Genomic DNA, 28,000 nt, shown 5'->3' on the forward strand with positions numbered 1-28,000 from the left:
CGCTGCCGGAGGAGGTGGTGGAAGCAGGGACGATAGTGACGTTTAAGGAACGTTTTTACAAATATATGAATAGGATGGGAATAAAGGGATCTCGTTCTCGGAAATGTAGACTGTTTTAAGTTAGACGGGCAGCATGGTCGGTGCAAGCTTGGAGGGCCGAAGGGCCTGTTCCTGTGCTGTTCTTTGTAATTGAAGCTCTGGCCATCTGAACATTTGAAGTTCTGCCCATCTGGCAGTTTCGGGAGTCTGGCTAATGTGGAGCTTCTAATTGTGGAATAGTGTTAAACTTGAGTGTTTTACTTTTTTATTTATGGTAAGTTTTCCTGAAACTGTACCTCCCACAGCTTTTCTCTCAGCATGGTGAAAAGGCTGCAGCCCATCCAGAATTTATATGGTTGAATTTTTAAAGTATATAATTCCAATGGACAGAATTGCTGCTTCTCTTGTTTCTAATTAATTTTGACTCATTTTCGAATAAACGGAGGAATTCTTCATGTTTAGCTTAAGTTAGTAGAACACTTATTGCTGGGGCAGAGTTTATTGTTTTGCAATCCATGAGTGAACTTGAGTAGATTTTAAATTTACGCTCTTGTGCAGCACTTGAGGGGTGCTGCATTGTCAGAGGCTCTGTACGAGTTTTAAACTAAGCCTATTTGTTCAGGGTGGGCTTTGAGAAAAGGCACAATTTGTAAAAGATGGGAGTCTACCTGATAGCTTCACTGGTCCCTCCCTCAACCAGTACCATTAAGAAACAGCTGATCATTTTAAAGGATGTTGTAGTTTAGATTGACATTGATCATGGCAATCTTTGGACTGCGGAAGGAAACTGGAGTACCAGAGGAAACACCACGGAGAACGAGCAAACTCCACTCGGTCACCCAAGATTGGAATCTAACCTGGGTCTCTGGTGCTGTGAATCAGCAGCCCTAACCACTGTGCCATCCTGAAGTATATCCTAAATGTGGCTTAACACTGGTTTAGAATTGTACTTTACCTGTTGTAAAGTCCAACCATTGTGAAATTATCTATTGGAAGCTGAGTTCTGAATCCCTGAACTAACTGTTCTGACTGCAAGTTATGTTTGTACCAAAATACCTGAAAGTTATTCATAGTGCTGGCTATAATTTAATACAAGATTAGACATTATCCAGCTTCTGATCAAGTGTGCCACATTCATGGAATGTAGGTGTCACTGGCAAGACCAGTACTTCTTTCCTATCACTATTTGCCCTCGAAGGTTCACTTTCTTAAACTGAAAGGAAAATCGCTTTTTGCCACAAGTAGGCTTCAAATGAAGTTACTGTGAAAAGCCCCTAGTCGCCACATTGCTGCGCCTGTTCGTGGAGACTGGTAGGGGAATTGAACCGTGCTGCTGGCCTGCCTTGGTCTGCTTTAAAAGCCAGCGATTTAGGCAACTGTGCACTGCTGAAGTCCATGTGATGAAGGTCCAGCCACGGTGCAGTTATGACGGAAGTTCCAGGATTTTTGCCAAGCAACAATGAAGGAATTGAGCTGTTTGTATTTCCAAGTCAGGCTGCTATATATGGCTTGGGGTAGAACTTGTTTGTGGGTTCCTTGTAGTTGGTACCCTTTCTGTTCCTTGTGATAGAGGTTGCAAGTTTGGGCGGTGTCGCTGAAGAAGCATTCGCGAGCTGTTATGATGCATTGTGTAAGTGTTCATGCTGTAGCTGTGATGTGCTGATGGTGGGTGGAGGGAGTGAATGTTAAGGTAACTTGGACAGGGGAATTTCAGGGACCAGTCTCTTGACTATATTTCTTGACTGTAAAGGGAGTTGGATACTAGAAGACCTCGGGTAATCTCTGGTTTGCTTCCCATGACATCCGCTGGTCAGGCTACAAACTGCAAAGTGAAGGCCGTAAGTCAGTGTTGTTCAATTTTGTTTTCCCCGGGATCCACTTTTAACAACCAGCCAACCTTCACGACCCAAGCTGGCCGACTTTTGTGACACACATCATTTTCGCTTGCCTTTAGTGTGACAGGTGAGCCTGCTTGGTCCTCATGATCTCACTCCAATCAGGTTCGCAGGACGTGCAGAATGCGTGACCTGCTTACTGCTGCCACTCATGGCCGATAAGACTGCATTGTTCACATTTAAAGCCATTGGACGCTTTTCCCATGATTGGGACCATTGCATGTCCGTTAGCTCCGTGACCCTCCCAACACCTGCCCGTGGTTACGACCCACGCTTTGAGACCCCTGTCCTAAGGTGTGCCTACACAGCTGGTTGAGGAGAAATGGAATTATAGGTTTGGGAAGAAAAAGATCAGGATTAATTCAATTGTTGCTGCTGAAGCAGAAGGCTTACTTGAATTAAATAGTGAGAAAATATTAATGGATAAGAAAGGGAAAGAAAAAGGCTTTAAGGCTACTTGGGATGGAATTGCAGAAGGGGCAAATGGGCATCAAATTAAACAAAAATTTGCTACAAAAAAAGGGGGTGCATATTACAAAATAATTGGAGTTAACATTTTAGCAGTTACAAGGACAACCGGGAGATCTATCTTGCTCTTCGAATAGTGTAATGCGATTTTTTTCTTTTACACCCACTTGAGATTGCAGAAGGGACCTTATTTTGTCTCCTTGTACAATAGTGCAGAGTTCCCCAGTACTCCATCCAGGGATGATCCATTCATTTGTCAGCCCGGTTATGCACTGAAGTCTCTGGAGTAGGATCTGAACCAATAGAATGTTGTGTTTGGCTGAGGGTACTTTGCTTCAGGAAGGAGGACAAACCTTGGAGAAGGTGCAGTATTGATTCATTTAGGTGATTCCAGGAATGAAGATGTGAAGAAAGGTCAGATAAACTGAAACTGAAAAGAGATTGCGATCTGATAGATATGCTCAGAATTGAGGGATTTGATGAAGCACAGTCGAGGTGATGGCATCTTGAGGGGCAAGTCGGTATGTTTGTAGCTTAGGCAACCGTACAGGGAAAGAGTAAGGAAGTGGGATTAGTTATGCATTGTTGGTTGTATTTCGCTGATTATTAAAGGTGCCTGATTCATCAGTACAATATTGTTTTCTTTACAGCAATGGAAAAATCAAAGTTGAATTTAACCGAGGGTGAGCAATTTGATCCTGAAATTGCATTTGATCCATTAAAAGAAGATAATGGAGGTATGTTTGACCCACTTGAATATTCTCATACCATTGTTTTGTGTCCTGCTCGTTGGTACACCAAGTATGTTTCCATTCACTAATCATTCCTCCTATCGTGCAGGCATTGGCAGCTTGCTGCCCATGGTTTCCATAGAAACTGCTGACTATTATTGAGTTGCCCAAATGGTTATTATTTCTGGGTGATCATTGCCTACTGACGGCTATTTAGTACTGGGAGCAAAATCCGTCACCCTGCTGCTGTAACACATGTGCTGCAGGATATTGATTCAGAGTTGGAGCATTGACTAATTTTGCCCTTGATCAGATGCTTAAGCCAACTGCACCAGAGTGTGTTTTCTCTGACTAGGATCATTAAACTAAGAAAGGAGGAGGGTATAACCCTGGTATTTCCCCTTTTTGTACAGCTACTTTCTGGATGACGTTGAGCCATGGAGGTTGTTTCTTTACCCATGTGGGTTACTCAATTTCATAGTCATCTGTTGTTATTGAATGCTGGGAATAGTGCTTCTGTGGCCAAATCTGCATCAACATCTGTGACTGAGAAGAAAGTGGAAAATTGCAATTTTGTTTCATTGCCTAATAGTCAATAAGTGATCATAAATAATTTGAAAGTTTTGATTGTGTTTATTTGGAAAATGAAAATACGTAATTTAGAGTATAAATGGATGAGAAAAAATGATTGGCTTATGAACCCAACAACCAAATTTCGTGAAGTACAAATGAAGAATTTGACTTATTGCATATTTTGTCTCCTAGAGAAAGAAATCTGCCAAACTATTAATAAATGGTCCCATATAGAATTAGTGTAATGGACCAATACATTTCACAACGGTACTTGTGCATTCTCAATTTGCACGCTAGAATGGCTAAACGTACATCCGTGATGCATACAATATCTTTTTAAAAAATATATATTTTATTCAAAATTTTTGGCCAACCATAACAGTACATTGTGTATCCTTTACACAGTAATATAACAATATAAATAACAATGGCCAGTTTTAAGCAATAAATAAATAATATATAAACAACATCGAAATTAAAAAAACAAAACTAAATGGCAACTGCCTTGTCTCAAATAAATACTCTCCAAAAATGCAATTTAGCAGTCCAATATACAATTACCTATAACAACAGCCTATACATATTATATATATAGACTAACATCCCTGAGAGTCCTTCTAGTTCCTCCCCCCCCCCCCCGGGTTGCTGCTACTGTCTTCTTCTTTTCCATTCCCTCTATCTTTCTGTGAGGTATTCGACGAACGGTTGCCACCGCCTGATGAACCCTTGAGCCGATCCCCTTAGGACAAACTTAATCCGTTCCAACTTTATAAACCCTGCCATGTCATTTATCCAGGTCTCCACACCCGGGGGCTTGGCTTCCTTCCACATCAACAGTATCCTGCGCCGTGCTACTAGGGACGCAAAGGCCAAAACATCAGCCTCTTTCGCCTCCTGCACTCCCGGCTCCTCTGCAACCCCAAATATAGCCAATCCCCAGCTTGGTTCGACCTGGACCCCCACCACCTTCGAAAGCACCTTTGTCACCCCCACCCAAAACCCCTGTAGTGCCGGACATGACCAGAACATGTGGGTGTGATTTGCTGGGCTTCTCGAGCATCTCGCACACCTATCCTCTACTCCAAAAAATTTACTGAGCCGTGCTCCAGTCATATGCGCCCTGTGTAACACCTTAAATTGTATCAGGCTTAGCCTGGCACACGAGGACGATGAGTTTACCCTACGTAGGGCATCAGCCCACAGCCCCTCCTCAATCTCCTCCCCCAGCTCTTCTTCCCATTTCCCTTTCAGCTCATCTACCATAATCTCCCCCTCGTCCCTTATTTCCCTATATATGTCTGATACCTTACCGTCCCCCACCCATGTCTTTGAGATCACTCTGTCCTGCACCTCCTGCGTCGGGAGCTGCGGGAATTCCCTCACCTGTTGCCTCGCAAAAGCCCTCAGTTGCATATACCGGAATGCATTCCCTTGGGGCAACCCATATTTTTCGGTCAGCGCTCCCAGACTTGCAAACGTCCCATCTACAAACAGATCTCTCAATTGTGTTACTCCTGCTCTTTGCCATGCTCCAAATCCCCCATCCATTCTCCCCGGAGCAAACCTATGGTTATTTCTTATCGGGGACCACACCGAGGCTCCCGTCTTACCCCTATGCCGTCTCCACTACCCCCAGATTTTCAGAGTAGCCACCACCACCGGGCTTGTGGTGTATTTCTTCGGTGAGAACGGCAACGGCGCAGTCACCATAGCTTGTAGGCTAGTCCCCCTGCAGGACGCCCTCTCCAATCTCTTCCACGCCGCTCCCTCCTCTTCTCCCATCCACTTACATACCATTGAGATATTGGCGGCCCAGTAGTACTCATTTAGGCTCGGTAGTGCCAGCCCCCCACTATCCCTACTACGCTGCAGAAATCCCCTCCTCACTCTCGGGGTCTTCCCGGCCCACACAAAACTCATGATATTCTTCTCAATCCTTTTGAAAAAAGCCTTCGTGATCACCACCGGGAGGCACTGAAACACAAAAAGGAACCTCGGGAGGACCACCATTTTAACTGCCTGCACCCTCCCTGCCAGTGACAGGGATACCATGTCCCATCTCTTGAAGTCCTCCTCCATCTGTTCCACCAACCGCGTTAAATTTAACCTATGCAATGTACCCCAATTCTTGGCTATCTGGATCCCCAAGTAGCGGAAGTCCCTTGTTACCTTCCTCAGCGGTAAGTCCTCTATTTCTCTGCTCTGCCCCCCTGGATGCACCACAAGCAACTCACTTTTCCCCATGTTCAGTTTATATCCTGAAAATTCTCCAAACTCCCCAAGTATCCGCATTATTTCTGGCATCCCCTCCGCCGGGTCCGCCACATACAACAACAAATCGTCCGCATACAGAGATACCCGGTGTTCTTCTCCTTCCCTGAGTATTCCCCTCCACTTCCTGGAACCCCTCAGTGCTATTGCCAGGGGCTCAATCGCCAGTGCAAACAATAATGGGGACAGAGGACATCCCTGCCTCGTCCCTCTATGGAGCCGAAAATATGCAGACCCCCGTCCATTCGTGACCACGCTCGCCATCGGGGCCCTATACAGCAGCTGTACCCATCTAATATACTCATCTCCAAAGCCAAATCTCCTCAACACCTCCCACAAATAATCCCACTCCACTCTATCAAATGCTTTCTCGGCATCCATCGCCACCACTATCTCCGCTTCCCCCTCTGGTGGGGGCATCATCATTACCCCTAGCAGCCTCCGTATATTCGTATTCAGCTGTCTCCCCTTCACAAACCCAGTTTGGTCCTCATGGACCACCCCCGGGACACAATCCTCTATCCTCATTGCCATTACCTTGGCCAGAATCTTAGCGTCTACATTCAGGAGGGAAATAGGCCTATAGGACCCGCATTGCAGCGGGTCTTTTTCTTTCTTTAGGAGAAGCGATATCGTTGCCTCTGACATAGTCGGGGGCAGCTGTCCCCTTTCCCTTGCCTCATTAAAGGTTCTCATCAGTAGCGGGGCGAGCAAGTCCACGTATTTCCTGTAAAATTCAACTGGGAATCCATCCGGTCCCGGAGTCTTCCCCGCCTGCATGCTCCTAATTCCTTTCACTACTTCCTCCATTTCGATCTGTGCTCCCAGTCCCACCCTCTCCTGCTCCTCCACCTTAGAAAATTCCAGCTGGTCCAGAAAACACATCATTCTCTCCTTCCCATCCGGGGGCTGAGCTTCATGTAACCTTTCATAGAATGCCTTGAACACTCCATTCACTCTCTCCGCTCTCCGCTCCATCTCTCCCTCCTCATCCCTCACTCCCCCTATTTCCCTCGCTGCTCCCCTTTTCCTCAATTGGTGGGCGGGCAACCTGCTCGCCTTCTCCCCATATTCGTATTGTATACCCTGTGCCTTCCTCCACTGTGCCTCTGCAGTACCCGTAGTCAGCAAATCAAATTCTACGTGTAGCCTTTGCCTTTCCCTGTACAGTCCCTCCTCCGGTGCCTCCGCATATTGCCTGTCCACCCTCATAAGTTCTTGCAGCAACCGCTCCCGTTCCCTACGCTTATGCTTTCCTTTATGTGCCCTGATTGATATCAGCTCCCCTCTAACCACTGCCTTCAGCGCCTCCCAGACCACTCCCACCTGGACCTCCCCATTATCATTGAGTTCTAAGTACTTTTCAATACACCCCCTCACCCTTAGACACACCCCCTCATCCGACATTAGTCCCATGTCCATTCTCCAGGGTGGACGCCGTTCTTTTTCCTCCCCTATCTCCAAGTCCACCCAACGTGGAGCGTGATCCGAAATAGCTATGGCCGTATACTCCGTCCCCCTCACCTTCGGGATCAGCGCCCTTCCCAAAACAAAAAAGTCTATTCGCGAATAAACTTTGTGGACATAGGAGAAAAAGGAAAACTCCTTACTCCTAGGTCTACTAAATCTCCATGGGTCTACTCCTCCCATCTGCTCCATAAAGTCTTTAAGCACCTTGGCTGCTGCCGGCCTCTTTCCAGTCCTGGACCTCGATCTGTCCAGCCCTGGTTCCAGCACAGTGTTAAAATCTCCACCCATTACCAACTTCCCCATCTCTAGGTCCGGGATACGTCCTAACATGCCCCTCATAAAGTTGGCATCATCCCAGTTCGGGGCATATACGTTCACTAAGACCACCGCCTCTCCCTGTAATTTGCCACTCACCATCACGTATCTGCCCCCACTATCCGCCACTATGGTCTTTGCCTCAAACATTACCCGCTTCCCCACTAATATAGCCACCCCCCTGTTTTTCGCATCTAGCCCCGAATGAAACACCTGCCCCACCCATCCTTTGCGTAGTCTAACCTGGTCTATCAGTTTCAAATGCGTCTCCTGTAACATAACCACATCTGCCTTAAGTTTCTTTAGGTGTGCGAGTACCCGTGCCCTCTTTATCGGCCCGTTCAGCCCTCTCACATTCCACGTGATCAGCCGGGTTGGGGGGCTCTTTACCCCCCCCCCCTTTGTCGATTAGCCATCCCCTTTTACCCAGCTCCTCACCCGGTTCCCACGCAGCTGTGTCCCCCCCAGGCGGTGCCCCCCCGCCCCGCCCACCCCACCCCATACCAGCTCCCCCTTCTCCCCAGCAGCAGCAACCCAGTAAATCCCCCCCTCCCACCCCCCCGCTAGATCCCCCACTAGCGTAGTTACACCCCCCATGTTGCTCCCAGAAGTCAGCAAACTCTGGCCGACCTCGGCTCGCACCGTGCGACGCCCCCTCCTTCCTGCTTCCCTATTCCCGCCATAATTATCATAGCGCGGGAACAAAGCCCGCGCTTCCCTTTTGGCCCCGCCCCCAATGGCCAACGCCCCCAACTCCTCCACCTCCCTTTCTCCCTCCCCCACAACCTGTGGAAGAGAGAAAAGTTACCGGGTCGCAGGATTAACAACATAAAAATCATCTCTCCCCCCTTTTTCCCCCCCTCTTCGCCCCCCATATTTGCCCCACCACTTTGTCTCGAACGTTCTTTTGTAATAACCCACTCATTCCAATTTCTCTTCAACAATAAATGTCCACGCCTCATCCGCCGTTTCAAAGTAGTGGAGCTTCCCTTGATATGTGACCCACAGTCTTGCCGGCTGCAGCATTCCAAATTTTATCATCTTTTTATGAAGCACCGCCTTGGCCCGATTAAAGCTCGCCCTCCTTCTCGCCACCTCCGCACTCCAGTCTTGATATACGCGGATCACCGCGTTCTCCCATCTACTGCTCCGAGTTTTCTTTGCCCATCTTAGGACCGTCTCTCTGTCCTTAAAACGGAGGAATCTCACCACTACGGCTCGAGGAATTTCTCCAGCCCTCGGTCTTCGCGCCATAACTCGATAGGCTCCCTCCACCTCCAGCGGACCCGTCGGGGCCTCCGATCCCATCAACGAGTGCAGCATCGTGCTCACATATGCCCCGACGTCCGCCCCTTCTGTGCCTTCAGGAAGACCAAGAATCCTTAAATTCTTCCTCCTCGCATTATTCTCCAGCACCTCCAGCCTTTCCACACATCGTTTATGGTGTGCCTCGTGCATCTCCGTCTTCACCACCAGGCCCTGTATATCGTCCTCGTTCTCGGCAGCCTTTGCCTTCACGACCCGAAGCTCCCGCTCCTGGGTCTTTTGCTCATCTTTTAGCCCTTCAATCAGCTCCTTCTTCATCTCCTTTTTAAGCTCTTCCACGCAGCGTTTCAAAAACTCGTGTTGTTCAGGGCCCCATATTAAACTGCCACCTTCCGACGCCATCTTGGTTTTTGCTTGCCTTCCTTGCCGCTGCTCTAAAGGATCCACCGCAATCCGGCCACTTTCCTCTCCTTTTTCCATCCGTATCCAGGAGGGATTCCCTTCTGGTTTACCGCACAGTGCTTTTAGCCGTTAAAATTGCCGTTGGGGCTCTTATTAAGAGCCCAAAAGTCCGTTCCACCGGGAGCTGCCGAAACGTGCGACTTAGCTGGTCATCGCCGCACCCGGAAGTCCCTGCATACAATATCTTAAATGTCCATCTATAATCCAGAATATCTTTTCCTAGAAATTCAGTCAGGATTGGATTCATGCAAAGTATTTCATTTGAATTAAGTTTTGGAGTCCATTAAAAAAAAAAAAGTTACATTTAATAGCTGGTGAAATGCAGGAACGATTTTCTCTTCCCTAAGCAGCATAACTTGGTAGAACACGGAAATAGCTTTCTTGGAAAATTCACATGAGTACTGCATACCTGCTGCACGGTATCGCTAATTTACTTACCGTTTCTCAATCGCTTGGGAGCAATATCGCTAGTACTTGGGCATATTGGATTAATGCTGGTTAAAATCAAACACGATGGAGTTAAAACAAATGAACTTTTAAACATCTAATATTCTAACTTCTGCATCAGTGTTTTTCAAACTTTTTTTCCGGGGACCCATTTTTCCCAACCGGCCGACCTTCGCGACCTTTGCGGCCCATGCCGGCTGACCTGCACGACCCACCATTTTCTCTTACCTTGTTTGTTGCTGACAAAAATGGAGGAAACGGTTTTGGGTCTCTTTGACCCCAATGGTCCCTTTGGTCCCTTTAGCCCCCCAAACTTGTAAGAAAAAAGGCTGCGGCTGTATTAAAAAAAATGCAGCTGCACTGCGCATGCGTGCCTGATCATTGGTACGCATGCGCATAGTTTTTTTTAATATGTTCGTGGCCATTTTGAAGTCCGCTTGCAGTCGGCATAGTTAAAAGCATCGTGATCGGGAGCACCGTGACGGCCGGCTACGTGGCCCTCCCGACACCCTCCTGACACCCGCCCCGCGACCCACCCGCGGATCGCGCCCCCCGAGTTTGACAATGCCTGCTCTACATAGCTATCGGGTGAGATTGACTTTTTCTGTGCAGGGTGTTCCCAGTTGCACTAATGCCAGATATCTAGCCCGTGATCTGTGTTTGTGGAAGTGTGTCATTGAATTTATTTGCTTAGCAGATCAGTGAGTGTTTACACATTCGCTATGTTTGAATTGTCAGCTAGTCTTTGAGTGTATAAACCAAGGTAAGTTATAGTGATGAGCTAAGAGGTTTATTTCTTTGAACAGTTTGAAAGGATTATTTACATGAAATTGTTGGAATATTTTAATGTATTCGCAAGAACCATTATATAATTCAAATTATATTTGGTCAACTTTGCATTTAAATCCTACAATCACTTTTTTTTCTCTTTCTTTGAAAAGCACCAATTCCAGTGCAGATCCAGCAGAGGATTTCGGCGCCTATAAATCTTCCTTCACAGACAACTTTTCCACCTTGCCCACCACCGCCTTACCCACCACCATTACTAAGTTCAGTTGTTGGAATTAATCGCCATGGTTCTACACCATTACAGATGCAGCAGAAGATTTTGCCACCTTTGAAACCTCGTTCATTTCCACCTGTCCCTCCACCATCACCCGCTTCAGCTTTTGAAACTAGACAACATCATGGTTCTACACTATCTTCTTCCAATTCTTCGCCACCAGGAAAGATTTCAGTGATAGAATTACTGAAACAGATCCCACCAATCCTTACTGCATTTCCCGATCTCCTCTTTCAATATTTAACTGGAGTACTACATATAAAAGGTCCAGGTTTAATTCCCAGTAAAAATCCCAATTTGTCTGTACCAGACTTAACTTCATCGCCAGCACCACCTATGAACATTCCAGTTCTTAGTGGACTAGGACAAAATCAGATGGCACAAATTGCTGATATTGATCCTATGACAGTCATAACACCAAGCACAAGTTCACCAGGAAGGTGAGAATTTGGATGCTAATGTATATGTGTTTAATTTGTTTGTCGCGTAGAACATATTTTGCAGAATTGAATTAGATTTGTTAAAGCTGGACGGGATTGTTACATTCAAACATATTTATAAAATTCCAGAAACCCTTTCTGTCCAGTCGATCATTGTTAAAAAATATTAGCATAAAATTACGTTTTCATATTAGAAACATGATTTAACGTGGAATGGCTCTTGCTCAGTTTTGTCAAAGTGAGTTGGGTCAGTTAATAGGTCAGAACAATTTTATAATACTGATGTTGATGCTTGATAAGTTGTTGCTAAACCAAAATTTCCTCCGGTTAGACAACAAGGAATGTGAAGCATGCTCTTCAAAATGCTGGAAAGGTTGACATTTTTGTGCTTGCATTTGCTAAAATGATCTGAATTTGAAGAAATGCTTGGGGAGTAGATTTGATTCGATTCCATTTCCTCGTGCCAGTTGAGATGTGTTCCTGAGTTTGCTCTGGGAACACATTTTAAAGTAAAGGGGCGATGGAGAATGCTCGAAACTTACAGCACAGGAGGAAGCCATTCAGACTGTCGAGCCCGTACCCGCTTTTTTCTTGTGGAAAGAACTGTGTAGTTTAGTCCCAAACCCAACTTTATCCCGTAAACCTGCAATGAGTCATCTTCAAGTTAACATTTAATTGCATTTTGTAAGTCGTAATGGAATCTGCATCTACCATTCTTCCAGGTTATAGATTCCAGATCTTAACCAACCTCTGTGACAAATTCTTCTCCTTTTTCCCCCTTTTCCTCGTTTTGCCAGTTGTTTGAAATTTGTGACTTCTGGATATGGATCCACTTATCAGAATCATCTGTCTCCTGACTGGCTCTGATAAATTTCTCATAATTTTGGATATCAGTATCGGGTTCCCCTGAATGTCCCTGCTCCGAGATAAACTATCCCAGCTCCTCCAATCACGCCACATTATCATCTAGTAAACCGCCATTGTACCATTTTAAAGGCCTTGACACCCTTCTCGGAGTGATAATGTCCAGAGTTTGTCGTCAGTGCTCCAGCTTTAGCTTCAGTGATATGTCAACAGCAGCACTTTGCATTTATATTGTGCATTTCAAGTAATGAAACGTCCCAAGTAGTTTCACAGGAGCATTATACAACAAAGTATTGCACTGAGGTATATGAGGAAATATTGGGCCAGATGACCAAAATCTTTGTCAAAGAGGTAGGTTTTTAGAAGTGTTATAAAGGAGTAGAGTGAGGTAGTGGTGCAGGCACCGGGGTGACTGAAGGCCATCCATTAGGCCAGGAGAAATAGGAACAGGAGTAGGCCGTTCGGCTCCTCGGGCCTGTTCTGCCATTCACACGGATCATGGCTGATCCGGCATTGCTCACGTCCACTTTCCTGACTTTCCCTGTAACCTTTGTTTCCCTTACTGATCAAGAATCTATCTATCTCAGCCGTAAATAAGCACAAAGACTGCCCCCACAGCTCTCTGTGATGAGGTGTTCCAAAGACACTCAACCCTCAGAGGAAATTCCTCCTCATCCCGGCATAAAGGGGTGCTCATTTAATACTGAGACAATGCCCTCTGGTCCTTGACTCTCCCACGAGGAGAAACATCTGCGATGGAGCAATTAAAATCGGATGCTCGCGCCCACAGTTAAAGGAATGCAGATTATCTCGGAAGATTGCGGGACGCACAGGGGATTGCATATATAGGGAAGAGCAACGCCATGGGATGAATTTGAAAACAAGGATGGTAATTTTAAAATGACAGTTCTTCACTGGGAACAAGGTAGGTCCGGGAGCACGAGTGATTGGTGAGTGGGACGAAGACATGGGAAGCAGAGTGTCATGACATCCTGGGCTAGTGCGCCATTAATTTCAGCCCCACTTTACTTGAAGTTCCAATACAGGTGAAATTAGATTTTATTTAAATACCTGATGTTCTTGGTTGATCCCAATAAACTACAGTCACCTGCATTAAATACAAATAACCTTTTATTATGTACAGTATTATAATTAATTGGACAGAGAATGTAACATGCATTACTCTTTTGTCAAACCCCACCCCCAACTTCCATCTACCTCACTCGCTGTATCATAGAATTTACAGTGCAGAAGGAGGCCATTTGGCCCATCGAGTCTGCACCGGCTCCTGGAAAGAGCACCCTACCCAAGGTCAACACCTCCACCCTGTCCCCATAACCCAGTAACCCCACCCAACACTAAGGGCAATTTTGGACACTATGAGCAATTTATCATGGCCAATCCACCTAACCTGCACATCTTTGGACTGTGGGAGGAAACCGGAGCACCGGGAGGAAACCCACGCACACACGGGGAGGATGTGCAGACTCTGCACAGACAGTGACCCAAGCCGGAATCGAACTTGGGACCCTGGAGCTGTGAAGCAATTATGCTATCCACAATGCTACCGTGCTGCCCCAAATGCTTATGTATATAAGCATGCACCCACACAAATGCACACAGACAAACAACACGGGAAATGGTGGTAGAAAGGAAAAGAAAATATTAAATAAAAGGATCAGGATCATTAATGCACTGGGCTGACTTCCAGTCAATGTCTTTCTGAAGTTCAAGCTTTTGTTTTGATACTGCTTCCTTCTAGGCTTGAGGGATATTCTATGGCAAGGTTGTCTACCTTCTTTGCAGACTCAGCATCATTTGGGGTTTACAGTAAAGGATGTGCCACGCACTCTCTTCTTTCAGAAAAATAAAGTGGTTCTTTCATATGAGCAAAACCATTTGTTTTCATCCCAATTCATTTTAACTGTTTTTTACCATTTCTTTCCCTCTTGTCTTTCTTTATATAAAGTCACCCACCTCCCATCTTATCCACCTTTCGTTACTCTTTCTCCCCTTCCCCTCCCCCCACATCTACATCTGTCACAGTTGAACTCTAATGTTAGTTTCCCTGCAGTTTGGCCTTTCACACCTTTTGTTCTCGCTGGGGACTGCCATTAGCACTCTTTCCCCTTGCTTCCTGTGGCTATTAGTACCCCGTTTCCCTGGGTTTCTGTGGCTATGACTCATCTTTCATTCTCACTCCACAGGGGCTGGTTTAGCACAGTGGGCTAAACAGCTGGCTTGTAATGCAGAACAAGGCCAGCAGCGCAGCTTCAATTCCCGTACCGGCCTCCGCGCTAGAATGTGGTGATGAGGGACTTTTCACCGTAACTTCATTGAAGCCTACTTGTGACAATAAGCGGTTATTATTATTATCATTATTGCAGTATAAATATTTCCCACTTTCTCTGTCCTTAGCTTTGACAAAGGGTCACCTGGACTCGAAATGTTAGCTCCTTTCTCTCCTGACAGATGCTGCCAGACCTGAGATTTTCCAGCATTTTCTTTTTGGTTTCAGTCAGACACAGTTACTTTTACTAGGTGTTGTACCGTTAAAACCTCTGATGCGTTCGACCAGTTTATTTACTCATAAGTTTTACCCATGTGTCTATTTACGAGTTGAACAAAGGACAAAACAGGTTCACAGTTTAACCCAATTTTATTAATAATTATATTACTCAAGAAAATCTGACTCAGACTCCCAGCTGAGATTTGGGTTTTACCCGCACTTAGTAAAGGAGGCTGGCAGGCTTCAATCACTCGATGTTGATGTCTTGTCTGGGTTTGAAACCCAGGGCCCTTTCTTCTTGCGATGGTTGTGCCTGGGCAACTCCCAAGTTATTGCTCAAGATCTGTTTGCTGCTTTCTTTATACTGGGAGGCTTGGATTGAGTCATATGTATAAGCTCACCACTGGCCATTGTCCTAGCTAGACCTCACTGGTTAATGGGAAAGGCAAGATACTCCTGTTTATCCATGATGGTTCAATCAAGACACATTGTCCTCTGAAGCTCCCCTTGTCCGACCAGCCATTAGCTCATTAAGGAGTCTGATGCCTTCGTTTGTCTGTTCTTCGTCCTGCTGCAAAGTTGATCACCTGTGCCTGGAAGTTTGTTACATATTCATAGTCTTTGGAGTGGGTAATCACAAAGTCCATATAACACTAACAGGTTTATGCCTCGACTTGGGTGCTTTTGCAGATAGCCATTTTCGATTCTAGCCAGGCTCTCATGAGACAGTTTCTGTTCCTGGCCTATATGTATCTTTCTCAGCCTGTTTTCAGTACCACATAGGGCTCCTTGATGCCAGATTCAATCAAATGCCATCTTGATGTCAAGGGCAGTTACTCATCTCTCCTCTGCAGTTCATCTCTTTCCACTGTATTTGAACCAAGGCTGTAATGAGTTCAGGAGCTGAGTGACCCGGACAGAGGACAAACTGAGCAGCAGTAAGCAGGTTGTTGCTGCGCAAGTGCTGCTTGACAGCAATGTCACTTTTCTGATGATCGTGAGTAGACTGGAGGGGTGGTAATTGGCCAAGCTGGATTTGTCCTGCTCTTTGTAGTCATACACACCTATACAATTTTCCACATTATTGTGTAGATGCCAATGTTGTAGCTGTACTAGAACAGCTTGGCTAGTTCTGGAACACAAATCTTCAGTACGTTTGCCGGAACGTTGTTGGAGCCCATAGCCTTTGCAGTATCCAATTCCATCAGTTGTTTCTTGATATCACATGGAAGGATAAAATTGACTGAAAACTGGCACCTGTGATGCTAGGGACCTCTGGAGGGAAATGGATCATCCAATCGGAACATTTGGTTGCAAAATGGTTGCAAATGCTTCATCCTCGTCTTTGCACGGGTGTGTTGGGCATCCCCATCACTTAGGACAGTGATATTCGTGGTGCTTCCTGTTATTCACCCTCCACCAATCACGCCTGGTTTTGGCAGGACTGCATAGCTTCGATATGATCCGTTGGTCGTGGGTCTCCTGGTTCTGTCACATGCTGCTTCCATTGTTTGGCATGCAAATAATCCAGTGCTTCACTAGGTTGTCACCCCAACTTTAGATTTATCTGGTGCTGTCCCTGACTTCCCTTGCTGTCCCGAGCCTTGGATGCCTTGTCCTCCCCTTAGCATGTTTCCTCTTCCTTGGGATGAATTTCTGTTGTGCCTCCTGAATAACTCCCCCAAATCCCTGCCTTTGCTGATCCACTACATTTCCTGCTAGGCTCCCCTTCCAATCAACTCTGACTAGCTCCTCTCATGTCTTTGTAGTTACCTTTATTCAATTGTAATACAGTTACATCTGATTCCTGCTTCTCTCTCTCAAACTGTGGGGCAAATTGTATCACATTGTGGTCACTGCTCCCTAAGGGTTCCTTCACCGTAAGATCCCTAATCAAGTCTGCCTCATTACACATCACCAAATCCAGAATTGCTGGTTCCCTAGTCGGCTCTACCAAACGCTACTCCAAAGCACCATCTCTAATACATTCCATAAATTCCATTTCTTGGGATCCACTACCAACCTGATTTTCCCAGTCCACCTGCATATTGAAGTCCCCCATGATTATTGTAATATTGCATTTTTTACATATCTTTTCCATCTCCTGATTAATTTTGTGCCCCCACATCCTGACTACTGCTAGGGGGCATATACATAACTCCCATCAGGGTATTTTTCTTTTGCGAAAGCTTAACTCTACCCACACAGATTCTATGCCTTCTGATCCTATATCGCAATTCGCCAGGACACTGCTCTCAGGATGATTCAGGGGAAGACTGTCCCATTGAATCAGCTCCCTCCTTCCCTTCTCCTTCCCCGGTATTGGTGCCAATGTTCCATGAGTTCAAACAGATTTTTCCTGGATCAACCTCTGAGCCACACATTTAACTCTAAACGTATTGGCCCTGTGCTAATTAGCTCATGGCTCAGGTAGTAATCCAGAGATTATTACCTCAATGCTGGATGATCATGTTTCATTCCTTTTTGTAGACTTTGAGCAGTTAGACACAACTGAATGACTTTCGCCATTTCACAGGGCAGTTAAGAATCAACCACATTAGTGTAGGTGCGATGTCACTTGTAGGCCAGAGCAGAAGGATGGTGGATGTCCTTCCTGAAGGACATAGTGAACCAGGTGGGCTTTTTTACGACTATAGTTTCATGGTCACGATTAGGCTAGTTTTTAATTCCATATTTATAAATTGAACTTAAATTTCACTAGTTGCCATGTTAGGATTTGAAGCTGGGCCTCTGAATTACTGGTCCTGTCACTACTGCCTTCCCGAAAATGAGATTTAAATTTAAAAAAACATTTTATGAAGGCATTTACAATTTTATAACAATAAATGGTACAAATACAAATATAAGAGATTTAATTTTGTCTTCGACAGCGATCTCTAGATGTTTTCGCACCACTGATATTAGACGAACTGACTTGTATCCATGCTGTCACTTTCTTTATTCCATAGGCCCGTCAGCAAAGATGAGACCCAGTGGCACTTTATCAAACATGTGTTGGGAGTCTGCACACACGCCAACTGCATCATCCTCATCAATCCTCTGTCACCCCATCAAACCAATCCTTTCAGCTTTCTTCAGAAACTCGTTCCTCCTTTTGCATTTTTGGTTTTCCAGTTTATATTAAGATAATTAAGTCCTCCATTGTCACTACTCCAGCTTTTGCACCTCTCTAATTTCCTTGCAATCTGCTCCTCTGTATCTCTCCCAACTGTTGGTGGGTAATAGAATATGCCCAGCAATGCAATGGAACCTCTATTAACTTAACACTAACCAAATAGATTTTGTTCTTGACTGCTCCAGGACGTCCTCTCCCCCCAACATGAATATTTTTCTTAATACTACCGCCCCTCTTTCCTTCCCTGTTTTTCCTGTACACCATGTATCCAAGAATATTGCGTCCCTGGTCCTGCCCCCTTTTAATCATATTTTTATTATCACCACAACACGTGGCTGCCTGTGGCTCTTGAAGCTCACTAACCTTAATTGAAATGAAATGAAAATGAAAATCGCTTATTGTCACAAGTAGGCTTCAATGAAGTTACTGTGAAAAGCCCCTAATCGCCACATTCTGGCGCCTGTTTGGGGAGGCTGGTACGGGAATTGAACCGTGCTGTTGGCCTGCTTGGTCTGCTTTAAAAGCCAGCGATTTAGCCCAGTGTGCTAAACCAGCCCCTAGTTTGGTGCAGTTACATACATGAACCGGAAACTTGAATTCAATCTTGCTGTTTAGTCTGACTGGATCCAAAGTCTTACAGTTTCATACTGTAGTGCCAACTGGGTCTTGCAATCCTTTGCGCATTTTGTTTATCCTTCCAAATGTTGCTTCCTGATTTCCATCCCCTTTGCTAAGTTATTTAAGCTCCCCCTGATAGCCAACTGCCCCAAAGTGACAATAGTCCCGGCTTTGTTCATTGGTTTATGCAGATCTCCCCTTCCCCCAGTGGTCCCAAATACTCAGGAATCAAAAGCCCATCTTCCTGCACCAACTCTGCAGCCATACATAAATCTGCTCTGTTCCTTTTTAATGCTGAAGTGCATGACACCAGGAGTAATCCAGAGATTGCTACCTATTGAAATCCTGCTTGCCAATCTCTTCCCCAACTCCCTAAAATCAGCGTACACACTCTCATCCCTCTTTCTACCTATGTTGTTGGTACTAATATGACAGACAACCTCTGGCTGCCCATCCTCCCCCCTCAGAGTCCTCTACAACTGCTCAGTGACATCTTGGCCCTGCCACCAGGCAGGCAACATACTGTCCAGGATGCAGGATTTCAGCTTCAGGAAGGCAGTGGAGTAGTGTGACGGGACCAGTAATTCAGAGGCCCAGATTCAAATCTGTGCAGAAAATGCCGTGCAACGTGAAGGAAACTGCAGTCTAGAATATTTATAGAACCAGTGTTCTGAAAGATCTTGGCTGCACAGAGCATCTTTCACCTTTCGGAAATAAAAAGTATTTCTGGCATTTTGATGGAGGTTTCACCTTCAGTCTATTGTCATACACTCGGGTTCTACTGATATTTTTGCTTGCTAACATTAATATGTTGATTGTTTTAAAGGGAAACTAGTATTCAGGAGAATCTGCAAAGCAACAAGGAACTCGGGAGACTTTTTTCAACTGATCCAAACAAAGGTAGGTTCGGTGATATATAATCATCTTTATTAGTGTCACAAGTGGGCTTACATTATCACTGCAATGAAGTTACTGTGAAAATCCCCTCGTCGCCACATTCCGACGCCTGTTCAGGTACACAGAGGGAGAATTCAGAATGTCAAATTCACCTAACAGCACGTCTTTCGGGAATTGTGGGAGGAAACCGGAGTGCCCGGCGGAAACACACGCAGACACGGGGAGAACGTGCAGAATCATCACAGACAGTGACCAAGCCAGGAATCGAACCTGGGTCCCTGGCGCTGTGAGGCAACAGTGTTAACCACTGTGCTACCGTGCCACCCATGATGCAACTGAATATTAGCTCAACTTATATTTTAGTTAATATGAAAAAATATACTTCCTATAAATAGATGTACACCTATGTATGAACTACAAAACAGTGTAGAATTTGTAACGGTGCACTATGCTTCTGCATACAGTTCTGTTTTTATATATTTATTTATATATATATATATATTTATTTATTTAAAAAAAATAATACTTTTAACTTTCCCTTACTAATTTTCCAAAATGGTTTTGCTATAGGGTCACCTGATAATTCAAACATCTACCAATTGCCTTTCTTGTGTGGGGGGGGGGGGGTCAAAAGAGATGACAAAACAGAAAATGCGGGAAAACCTCAGCGGGTCTGTCAGCATCTGTGGAGAGAGAAGCGGTGTTAACATTTCAAGTCTGTTGCCTCTTCAGAACTCTCTGCTTGTTTCAGTGTGGAGCAAGTTCAATCTGCCGGAGCTCACTTCACTTACCTGGATATTGTTAGGCACATTCCACATTTTCCAAAACTAGACTTTGCAGTGGTTATTGCCGGTGAAAGTTTAAAAAATATATAATTGTCATCACCTTCCAGATACAGTGAGAGCATAGATCCTGGATTAAAGTGGATTGTGTTACAACAATTCGTTCAGAGTTGGGTTTCAGGAGCCTCCGAGGGGATGAAAGTGAGACAGAGAGGCAGAGATGTGTAGGGTGGATATTCCACATCTCAGAACCAAGGCCGCTGAAGGTGCGGGCAGCACAGGTGGGGGCCATTGAAATTGGGGATGTTCAAGGGGCCAGAATTAGAGGAGTGTGGATATCTTAGAGAGATGTGGCTTGAGGGAGCTGAAAACCAGGATGAGAATTTTACAATCAAGACTGAACTTGAGTGAGGATACGTGTAGGTCAGTGAGCACATGGATGGTAGGTGAGTATTATCGTTGCAAAAGTCATGGGCAGCAGAATTTTAATCACCTCCAGTTTGCAGAATAAAGTGACTCACTAGCCAGTAGTCTATTTGAATAGTCAAGTATCGAGGTAACAAAAGCATGAATGGGACTTTCAGCTGAAGATGAGTTGGCACAGGTGACTTTGCTCCATGCTACAGAGGTGAAAATAGGCAGTTTGTTTAATGATGGCATGAATGAGGTTGAAGGCTCATTTCCAGGTCAAATGTGACACCAAGGTGAACAGAATGGTTTAATCCCAGACTATTGCCAGGGGCAATAAATATCTACGGAATGGAGTCGTCAAATGCACATGTGCAAACATGGCGGCATGTGGCACAGTGGTTAGCACTAGCCTACGGCGCTGAGGACCCGGGTTCGATCCCGGCCCGGGGTCACTGTCCGTGTGGAGTTTGCACATTCTCCCTGTGTCTGCATGGGTCTCACCCCCACAAACCAAAGATGTGCAGGGTAGGTGGATTGGCCACACTAAATTGCCCCTTAATTGAAAAAAAATAATTGGGTACTCTAAATTTTTTTTAAAATTGTACATGTGCAAACAATTGCTGCTTTTGGATGATGTTGCCAAGGGACAGCATGTAGTTAAGAAACAGGAGGAGAGCCTGTATGAACCCTTGGTGAACACTAAAGATAATGGTGCAAGAGCAGGGAAAGAAACCATTGCAAATGATACTGCGACTGCAATTAGATAGAAAAGAATGAAACTAGGTGAGGGCAGTTGCACCCAGTTCGATGTCCACAAGTCATAGGAGCAGAAGTAGGCCATTCGGCCCATCAAATCAGCTCCACCATTAATGAGGTCATGACTGAACTGACACAATCTCCTTTCCACTTTCCTGCTGTATCCCCATAACCTTTGATTCTCCTACTGATTGAAATCTGTCTAACTCAACCTTGAAACATATGTCGACCTAGCCTCTGCAGCCCTCTGTGACAAAGAATTCCACAGATTCGTACAGCCGCTGAGAGAAGAAATTACTTCTCATCTTTGTATCAAAAGGGCTGGAATATTCTGGGACTGTCTTCTAGTCCTAGACTTTCCCGCAAAGGAAAACAACCTCTTAGCATTAATTCAAGCAAGCCCCCTGCAAATCCTAACTGTCTCAATATGGTCACCACTCATCCTTCTAAACTCCAATGAGTCAGGCCCAACCTACTCAACCTCTGCTTCTCAGAAAGTCCCACCATACCAGGGATCAGCCTCGTCTAGACTGCTTCCAACGCCAGTCTATCTTTCCTCCGATCAAAGAACAAAGAAAATTACAGCACAGGAACAGGCCCTTCGGCCCTCCCAGCCTGCGCCGATCCAGATCCTTTATCTAAACCTGTCACCTATTATCCAAGGATCTATTTCCCTCTGTTCCCCGCCCATTCATATATCTGTCTAGATGCATCTTAAATGATGCTATCGTGCCCGCCTCTACCACCTCCGCTGACAAAGCGTTCCAGGCACCCACCACCCTCTGCGTAAAAAACTTTCCACGCACATCTCCCTTAAACTTTCCCCCTCTCACCTTGAAATCGTGACCCCTTGTAATTGACACCCCCAATCTTGGAAAAAGCTTGTTGCTATCCACCCTGTCCATACCTCTCATAATTTTGTAGACCTCAATCAGCTCCCCCCTCAGCCTCTGTTTTTCCAATGAAAACAATCCTAATCTACTCAACCTTTATTCATAGCTAACACCCTCCATACCAGGCAACATCCTGGTGAACCTCCTCTGCACCCTCTCTAAAGCATCCACATCCTTCTGGTAATGTGACCAGAACTGCACGCAGTATTCCAAATGTGGCCTATCCAAAGTCCTGTACAACTGTAACATGACATGCTGAGTCTTGTACTCAATACCCCGTCTGATGAAGGCAAGCATGCTTGACCACTCTATTGACCTGCGTTGCCACCTTCAGGGTACAATGGACCTGAACTCCCAGATCTCTCTGTATATCAATTTTCCCCAGGACTCTTCCATTGACCGTATAGTCCGCTCTTGAATTAGATCTTCCAAAATGCATCACCTCGCATTTACCTGGATTGAACTCCCATCTGCCATTTCTCTGCCCAACTCTCCAATCTATTTATATTTTGCTGTTTTCTCTTGACAGTCCTCCTCACTATCTGCAACTCCACCAATCTTAGTATCATCTGCAAACTTGCTAATCAGGCCACCTATACCTTCGTCCAAATCATTTATGTATATCACAAACAACAGTGGTCCGAGCACGGATCCCTGTGGAACACCACTAGTCACCTTGCTCCATTTTGAAACACTCCCTTCTACCTCTACTCTCTGTCTCCTGTTGCCCAGCCAGTTCTTTATCCATCTAGATAGTACACCCTGAACCCCATACAACTTCACTTTTCCCATCAACCTTCCATGGGAAACTTTATCAAACGCCGTACCGAAGTCCATGTATATGACATCTACAGCCTTTCCCTCATCAATTAACATTGTCACTTCCTCAAAGAATTCTATTAGGTTTGTAAGACCTGACCTTCCCTGCACAAAACCATGCTGCCTATCACTGATCAGTCTATTTTCTTCCAAATGTGAATAGATCCTATCCCTCAGTATCTTCTCCAACAGTTTGCCTATCACTGACGTCAAGCTCACAGGTCTATAATTCCCTGGATTATCCCTGCTACTCTTCTTAAACAAAGGGACAACATTAGCAATTCTCCAGTCCTCCGGGACTTCACCCGCGCTCAAGGATGCTGCCAAGATATCTGTTGAGGCCCCAGCTATTTCTTCCCTCTCTTCCCTCAGTAACCTGGGGTAGATCCCATCCGGACCTGGGGACTTGTCCACCTTAATGCCTTTTAGAATACCCAAAACTTCCCCCTTTCTTAGGCCGACTTGACCTAGAGTATTTAAACATCCATACTTAGCCTCAACATCCGTCATGTCCCTCTCCTTGGTGAATACCGATGCAAAGTACTCATTAAGAATCTCACCCATTTCCTCTGACTCCACGCATAAATTCCCTCTTTTGTCTTTGAGTGGGCCAATCCTTTCTCTAGTTACCCTCTTGCTCCTTACATACAAATAAAAGGCTTTGGGATTTTCCGTAACCCTGTTAGCCAAAGATATGTCATGACCCTTTTAGCCCTCTTTATTGCGCGTTTGAGATTTGTCCTACTTTCCCGATATTCCTCCAAAGCTTCATCAGATTTAAGTCACCTAGATCTTATGTATGCTTCCTTTTTCATCTTGGCTAGTCTCACAATTCCACCCGTCGTCCATGGTTCCCTAATCTTACCATTTCTATCCCTCATTTTCACAGGGACATGTCTGTCCTGCACTCTAATCAACCTTTCCTTAAAAGACTCCCACATTTCAAATGTGGATTTACCCTTAAAGAGCTGCTCCCAATCCACATTCCCTAGCTCCTGCCAAATTTTGTTATACTTGGCCTTTCCCCAATTTAGCACACTTTCTTTACGACCACTCTCGTCTTTGTCCATGAGTATTCTAAAACTTACGGAATTGTGATCGCTATTCCCAAAGTAATCAGCGACTGAAACTTCAACCACCTGGCCGAGATCATTCCCCAATACCAGGTCCAGTATGGCCCCTTCCCAAGTTGGACTATTTACATACTGCTCTAAAAAACTCTCCTGGATGCTCCTTACAAATTCTGCTCCATCTACTCCTCCAACACTACATGAGTCCCATTCAATGCTGGGGAAGTTAAAATCTTCCATCACGACCACCCTACTGCTCCTACATTTTTCTATAATCTGTCTACATATTTGTACCTCTACTTAACACTCGCTTTTGGGAGGCCTGTAGTAAAGTCCCATCAATGTTACTGCACCCTTCCTATTTCTTAGCTCTACCCATATTGCCTCAGTGCTCGAATCCTCCATCGTGCCCTCCTTAATCATAGCTGTGATATCATCTCTGACCAATAATGCAACTCCTCCACCCCTTTTACCTCCCTCCCTATCCCTCCTGAAGCATCTATACCCTGGGATATTTAGTTGCCAGTCTTGCCCTTCCCTCAACCAAGTCTCCGTAATACCAATAACATCATATTCCCAGGTACTAATCCAAGCCCTAAGTTCATCTGCCTTACCTGCTACACTTCTCGCATTGAAACAAATGCACCTCAGACCACCTGTCCCTTTGCGTTAATCATCTCTTCCCTGTCTACTCTTCCGCTTAGTCACATTGAGTTTATTATCTAGTACCTTACTGGCTTTCGTTGCTGCCTCTTTAGTGACCTCTAACTTCCTAATCTGGTTCCCATCGCCCTGCCACATTAGTTTAAAACCTCCCCAACAGTGTTAGCAAAAGCACCCCCTCAGACATTGGTTCCAGTCCTGCCCAGGTGTAGACCATCCGATTTGTAATGGTCCCACCGCCCCCAGAACCGGTACCAATGTCCCAAAAATCTGAATCCCTCCCTCCTGTACCATCTCTCAAGCCACGTATTCATTCTGTCTGTTCTTGAATTTCCACTCTGACTGTCTCGTGGCACTGGTAGCAATCCTGAGATTACTACCTTTGAGGTCCTACTTTTTAACTTATCTCCTAACTCCCTAAATTCTGATTGTAGGACCTCATCCCGTTTTTTACCTATATCATTGGTGCCTACATGCACCACGACAACTGGCTGTTCACCCTCCCCCTTCAGTATGTCCTGCAGCCGATCTGAGACATCCCTGACCCGTGCATCCGGGAGGCAACATACCATTCGGGAGTCTCGTTTTCGACCACAGAAACGCCTGTCTACTTCCCTTACGATTGAATCCCCTATGACTATAGCCCTGTCAGTCTTTTTCCTGCCCTTCTGTGCAGCAGAGCCAGCCACGGTGCCATGAGCCTGGCTACTACTGCCTTCCCCTGGTGAGTCATCTCCCCCAACAGTATCAAAAACGGTATACCTGTTTTGGAGGGAGATGACTGCAGAGGACACCTACACTGCCTTCCTGCTCTTTCTCTGCCTTTTGGTCACCCATTCCCTGTCTCCCTCACCAACCCTAATCTGCGGTGTGACCAACTCACTGAACGTGCTATCCACGACCTCCTCAGCATCGCGGATGCTCCAAAGTGAGTCCACCCGCAGCTCCAGAGCCTTCATGCGGTCTAACAGGAGCTGCAGCTGGACACACTTCCCGCACATGAAGGAGTCAGGGGCATCGGCTGCGTCCCTGAACTCCCACATTGAGCACGAGGAGCATAACACGGGTCTGGGATCTCCTGCCATTTTTACACTTTACCTTAACTGATTACAAATATAATATCAAATAATGAATAAGTGAAAGGAATAAGGATTTTACTTACCAATCACAATACTTACCAACCCAGGAAGGGTTACATTTCTCCCAGCTACTTACCTTCCCGACAGATCAGGAAACCAAAATGGCTCACACTATTCCTGGTGCAGTCTAACTCGTGCCTTGTATAATTTTAGCAAGACGTCCCTATTTTTATATTCCACTCCCTTTGAAATAAAGATCAATATTCCATTTGCCTTCCCTTTCACCTGCTGAACTTAGATGCTAGCGTTTTGTGATTTATGCATGTGGACCCCAAATCCCTCTTTTCTGCAGTCTGTCTCCATTTAAATAATATTCAGATCCTTTATTCTTCCTACCAAAATGCGTAACATCACATTTTCCTACATTATATTCACTACTTAACCTTTCTCTATGCCTCTTTAGACTTGTGTTATCTTTGCCACTTGCCGTCTGAACTTTTTGTGTCATCTGCAAACTTTGCAAAAGTACATTCCATTCCCTTGTTCAAGTCAATATATGTTGCAAATAATTTGTGGTTCCAGCACTCATCCCACTGGCACTCCACTCGTTGCACTTTGCCATCCTGTAAATGTCCCTTTTAACCCAACTCTATCTTCTATTAATTAATCAATCCTCTATCCAAGCAAATATATAATTTCCCCCAACAGCATGGGCTCTTTTTTATTATGTGGAGATGCCGGCGTTGGACTGGGGTGAGTACAGTAAGAAGTCCCAACAGGTTTGTTTCAAATCACTAGCTTTCAGAGCACTGCTCCTCCCTCAGAAGTCTTACTGTGCTCTTTTTTTATGAAGTAGCCTTTTGTGCAGTACCTTATTGAACACTTTTTGGAAATCCAATATATTCCATCTTCTGGCTCGCTGACAGTAGAGGGGTGTTGGAGACGGATGGTGTGGTTGACCAAACAGGTAGAGAAGCATGAGGAGAGAAAGTTTACCTTTGTGACTGGCACATAGGCTGTCAGTTTTTTAAAGTATATTTATTAGGATTTTATATTTTAGTAAACACCGCATCAAAATTACAAAACCAATGCAACACCGTAAACAAGGAGGACAATGGCTCAACATACATGAACGCAGAGGGGAACAAGAGAATAACATTATATCTGGTTCAATATAATCACAAGACATAGCTAGATAGGTTTATAAGCCCACCAGAGACCAAGAGGGGAACAGGATGAAGCTATGAAAACATGGTAAAATGATGCACCCCCTCCCACACCACATCCGCTCGCAAGTACCATGAGAGTTCAGGGTAAATGTTCTGCGCCATTTTCGTCAGGCACCAATATACATCTCTAGCAGTACCAAAGGCACCAATGACACCACAGCCTCCTCTCCTCTGATATCAATCCCGCCTGCATCCATGCAGGAGACGATCATGGATTCTTTATACCCACCCTTGCAAAAGAAAAGAAAGCACAAAGAAAAATTCTTGGAAACACCAGCAACTTAACCTCAGTCTCAGACCCAGTACAGAACCAACACCATTCCATACATTTGTGCAGAGAGGACTGGCAACAACCTGTTTGGATTATGGTCAACCATTCAGGGCCTCCCAAGAAAAAAGAGGAAACAGAACTAGAGCTAGCAGAAGTAAACTACCAGATAATGGGCTCAACCAATGGCGAGGGCTGACTTGATCCGCTCGCCTGGCTTCAACTCAACGCGACGAGCATTGTGGATGGGATGATATAGGGCCAATGGTCGACCACAGGCCTCGAAGATCAGATACTGTATGCACCATCAAATTTGATACAGCCACCTTCTAAATCAAGTTTACCATGGCAGCCTATCTTTGAGCTCAATCGGGAACTCTCCTTCCACCTCTCGCCAGGTACCGGCTGATAGACACACCTTGCCCGGTCCCTGCCTCCCGAACACACCAGGATAAGGGACACGCCATGCAGCAGGATCTCAATGCCTTGAAGGCAGGCCAATACCAGGGCAAGTGCTCTTCTGAATGCACAAACTCTCCTAAGTGCCTCGTAAAGGAACCTTGCAA

General features: G+C 45.4%; 1 protein-coding gene across 4 annotated transcripts in view; it reads left to right on the plus strand.

Annotated features, from left to right (window-relative positions):
* Positions 1-28,000, plus strand: part of LOC140393634 (uncharacterized) — a 130,368-nt gene that overhangs the window by 43,460 nt on the left and 58,908 nt on the right. For all 4 annotated transcript variants that reach the window (XR_011935700.1, XR_011935701.1, XM_072479909.1 and 1 more), the window contains exons 5-7: positions 3,053-3,139; positions 10,879-11,440; positions 19,394-19,467. Coding sequence is in view for 2 of the 4 variants with exons in the window: in XM_072479909.1 (XP_072336010.1) it covers positions 3,053-3,139; positions 10,879-11,440; positions 19,394-19,467 (723 nt within the window). In the remaining 2 variants the exon portion in view is untranslated. The remainder of the gene's footprint in view (positions 1-3,052; positions 3,140-10,878; positions 11,441-19,393; positions 19,468-28,000) is intronic.

This window comes from Scyliorhinus torazame, chromosome 17, assembly GCF_047496885.1.
Source record: "Scyliorhinus torazame isolate Kashiwa2021f chromosome 17, sScyTor2.1, whole genome shotgun sequence".
Classification (NCBI taxonomy): Eukaryota; Metazoa; Chordata; class Chondrichthyes; order Carcharhiniformes; family Scyliorhinidae; genus Scyliorhinus; species Scyliorhinus torazame.